We start from the raw sequence: 3540 nt of genomic DNA on the forward strand, positions 1-3540 counted from the left end.
TATATATATATATATATATGATTGAAAAGTTTAGAGTATAGAAGTAATACTACTTAGGATGAAAAAGTACAGGAAAGCATAATATTTTCTATATTAAAACTAGGCTAAGTGGGATAGCTGTGTGTTTGTTGTAAGGGAGGCTGAATCTGAGCCAGTATTATGGGAGAAAAATGTTTTATGAAAGTGATTCCTAGACACAAGGGTTTTGCATATAAAGTTATTTAAAATAGTTAAAGATAATTACAGATTCGAAGGAATAATGTCTTCAGGGAATGGATGAACACTTAAAGATTACACCACAAAAACCAAAAACAAAGTTTGAGTTGTAGGAACTTAGAAGTTGTTGGTGACATTTCATATAAAGTACATTTTGTTGAAGGAGGAGGTGCAAAATATTTTGGAATATCCAAAAATCATACTTGCATAGCCCCTGCAAAAGTCTTCTAAAGCTCTTAGCTTTATCTTTCTATTCTTTTTTTTGCGGTATGCGGGCCTCTCACTGTTGTGGCCTCTCCTGTTGCGGAGCACAGGCTCCGGACGTGCAGGCTCAGCGGCCATGGCTCACGGGCCCAGCCGCTCCGCGGCATGTGGGATCTTCCCAGACCGGGGCACGAACCCGCGACCCCTGCATCGGCAGGCGGACCCCCAACCACTGCACCACCAGGGAAGCACTATCTTTCTATTCTTAAAATTATGTTTTGTGTTTTGGGCAATGGGAAGTTGCATTTGCTACCGGCAAATGACTGCGAATTCTCTAACATTTTGCAAAATAGGGAGCTTTGAGGCATGGCTGAGAGGGAGAGGAAGGAGTAACATGGGTGGGTGCAAGTGAGGGTAATGGAGAGAGATCTAACCTGGAAAGCATTTGGAGGCAGAAACGAATTTTGGAAATTATCTGTATGGCAGTGTTGTCTTTGATCTATAAGTTTCTTTGATGCGCTACTTCAGAGAAGGTTTGAATTTCATCAGCCGTCATCCATCCAAACGTCTCTTTCAGCTGAACATTGGCATCCCTTCCTTGACAAAGTGCTGCAACCAACACGACAGGTGCTATGAGACCTGCGGCAAAAGCAAAAACGACTGTGATGAGGAATTTCAATATTGCCTCTCCAAGATTTGCCGAGATGTGCAGAAAACACTAGGGCTAGCTCAGCATGTGCAGGGTAAGGCTGATTCGGTGAGATGGGGATAAGTGCAGTCAGGAAAGTTTTATTAGATGCTTTTGTGTTAGTACAAGATATACCGATCGAAATCTTTCACTATGTATTACCTTATCTATGGTGAAACAGCCCCTTCAGTTTTCTGAGATGAGAAGTCAATGATTTTGTCATCTAAAATGGTTTACAATCACAGAAGCAAGAAGTGTTAGGAAACCTTGGGAGGAGGGTGTGTAAGCTAGAGAAGAATTCATCCAAAATCTTGTACCCTGTAGGGTAGTTCTAATTACCTAGAGCCTGAAGTTTGAAATTCTGGATCCAGTGAAGTTCGGAGTATAGCACATTGGATTTGGAGTAGGAAGTTCTGGAAGATTTGAGTCTTAACTCTGTCTCTTCATATGTATCTGTGTCAGGAAGGTCCTCAAAACCACCCCCTCACCCCTGCCCATGTTCAGTGATTTGCCAAGAGAACTCACAGGGCTCAGCATGTAGTCATACTCACGGTGATGATTATTGCAGTGAAGGGACACAAAGCACAGTCAGCAAAGGTAATAGGCATTTCAGTGTCCTCGTTTATAAAATGAGAACGGTAATACCCTTCTTGTAGAGTTGTCATACGGGTAAAATGAAATATTTGTAGAAATACACATTACTGTACAAATACTAGTCGTTAACAAGATTTCTTTACTGTCAAGCCAAAGAACGTACCATACACTGAAATCAGAAGAGGAGAGGCAGTAAGAAGGGTCAAGAAAGGAAACTACCACTTTTAAGCACTTTCCATAGATAGTGTGCTAGATACTTGAGACATGTTTTCATTGATGTTCACAGAAACCCAAAGTACTAGTTGGCATTATGCCCCTTTTTAAAGGAAGGAAACTGAGGTTCAGAAAGAAGTAACTTGTCCCAAGTTACATACTTCGGACTTTAAAACTTGTGTTCTGTCTATTCCAGTATTCCCCAAATAGTCTCATATTATAGGTGTTATTCTGAAATTCTAGTAATAACTAGGAAGTAATAACAAGGAGGAAATCTTTGCTCCAGGTGAAGCTTGAACTCAAAACCTCTGAATCCCTTTGAACGTTTTTGGCTAAGGTAAACTAGTTGTCCAGGTGAAGCACAGATAGATGTGTTTCCTGTTTTCTGACCTAAGGATATGCTAATGTTGTTAGCAATTTCCTTGCAGTCTCCTATTTAGTAATCATAACCTTTACACTTCTGTGGTTGGTTGTATTCCTTAATGGCACAACCTTTTGGAAAACTTTGAAAATGCCAAGATTTTGTAATGAAAAGTTTCTTTCTTCACATGAATATTGGAAACTAGAAGTATTTGGATAACTAAAAGCCACTCTGTGCCGTTTCTCTGTAAGTATAGTATATTAAGATAATCTTACCTGAGTGTTCCAGGTTTCTTAGAATAAGAAAAGTTAAATCTGTTATCTTTTTTATAGTCTTTCAAAAAAATTAAGAAACCCCACCAGAGGAAAAACACCTTGGGTTCCTGTGTCTCCCCTCCCAAGCTAAATTTGGATATTGGTCAAAGAAAGAGACTGGGGTCCATTTAATACTTTAAGCATCTTAAATTATGTGTGATCATTAAAAGCTGTTGACTATAATTAAATGTTTTGAGGTTTCTCTATTTTTAACCTTCATTTTTTTCTGCACCTAGAAGTCCTTCCTTAAAGTGCAAACTTAAGAGTGTTATCAGGCATCTCTATTAGTGATATTTTTCATATAAAAGGAAAATTAACAGTGATGAACTGATCAGTGCTATTGAGGGAGACTCACTGTCTAGTACAGAAAGTTGGTTTGAATAGTTGCATGCAAAGAAAAAGTAGATACAGGTAGAGAGGCTGAAAGGGAAAGTCTTTGTATATATATGTTACTAGTTTGCAAGGGTTGGGAAGACTTTCACCTAAAATAGGTGTAAGTGCCCACTAAGGCTGTGCCTGACATTGTGCTGAAACATGTAATATATGTGAAGAGAGAGTGGTGCTTTGCAGTTGCCTAACAGTAATGGCACTTTCTTACTTTGCAGCATGTGAAACCACCGTGGAGCTCTTGTTTGACAGTGTTATACATTTAGGCTGTAAGCCGTACCTGGACAGCCAACGAGCCGCATGTAGGTGTCGCTACGAAGAAAAAACTGATCTTTAAAGAAGATGCTGACAGGTGGTGACAGCAGATGAGGACAGAAGAACATAACCTTTGACAAAGAGCTAATGTTTTCACAGCATAAAGCTGCCTTATTTTTGTGAAAGGATTATTTTAAGACCTTATTTTGACCTTAAAACTTCAAACTAAAGAAACAAATGCAGGTTATATTCCTGGATGTTGCTGCCTTAATATGCCATATTGTCTTGACAATCACAGAAAGAGGGGC

At 39.3% G+C, this 3540-nt stretch overlaps 1 protein-coding gene across 1 annotated transcript in view; it reads left to right on the plus strand.

Annotated features, from left to right (window-relative positions):
* Positions 1–3314, plus strand: part of PLA2G12A (phospholipase A2 group XIIA) — a 21603-nt gene extending 18289 nt beyond the window's left edge. The window contains exons 3-4 of the mRNA XM_007463229.1: positions 998–1163; positions 3196–3314. Of these exons, the coding sequence (XP_007463291.1) occupies positions 998–1163; positions 3196–3314 (285 nt within the window). The remainder of the gene's footprint in view (positions 1–997; positions 1164–3195) is intronic.
* Positions 3315–3540: the final 226 nt, after the last annotated feature.

Source organism: Lipotes vexillifer, unplaced genomic scaffold (assembly GCF_000442215.2).
Source record: "Lipotes vexillifer unplaced genomic scaffold, Lipotes_vexillifer_v1.1 scaffold769, whole genome shotgun sequence".
Taxonomy (NCBI): domain Eukaryota; kingdom Metazoa; phylum Chordata; class Mammalia; order Artiodactyla; family Lipotidae; genus Lipotes; species Lipotes vexillifer.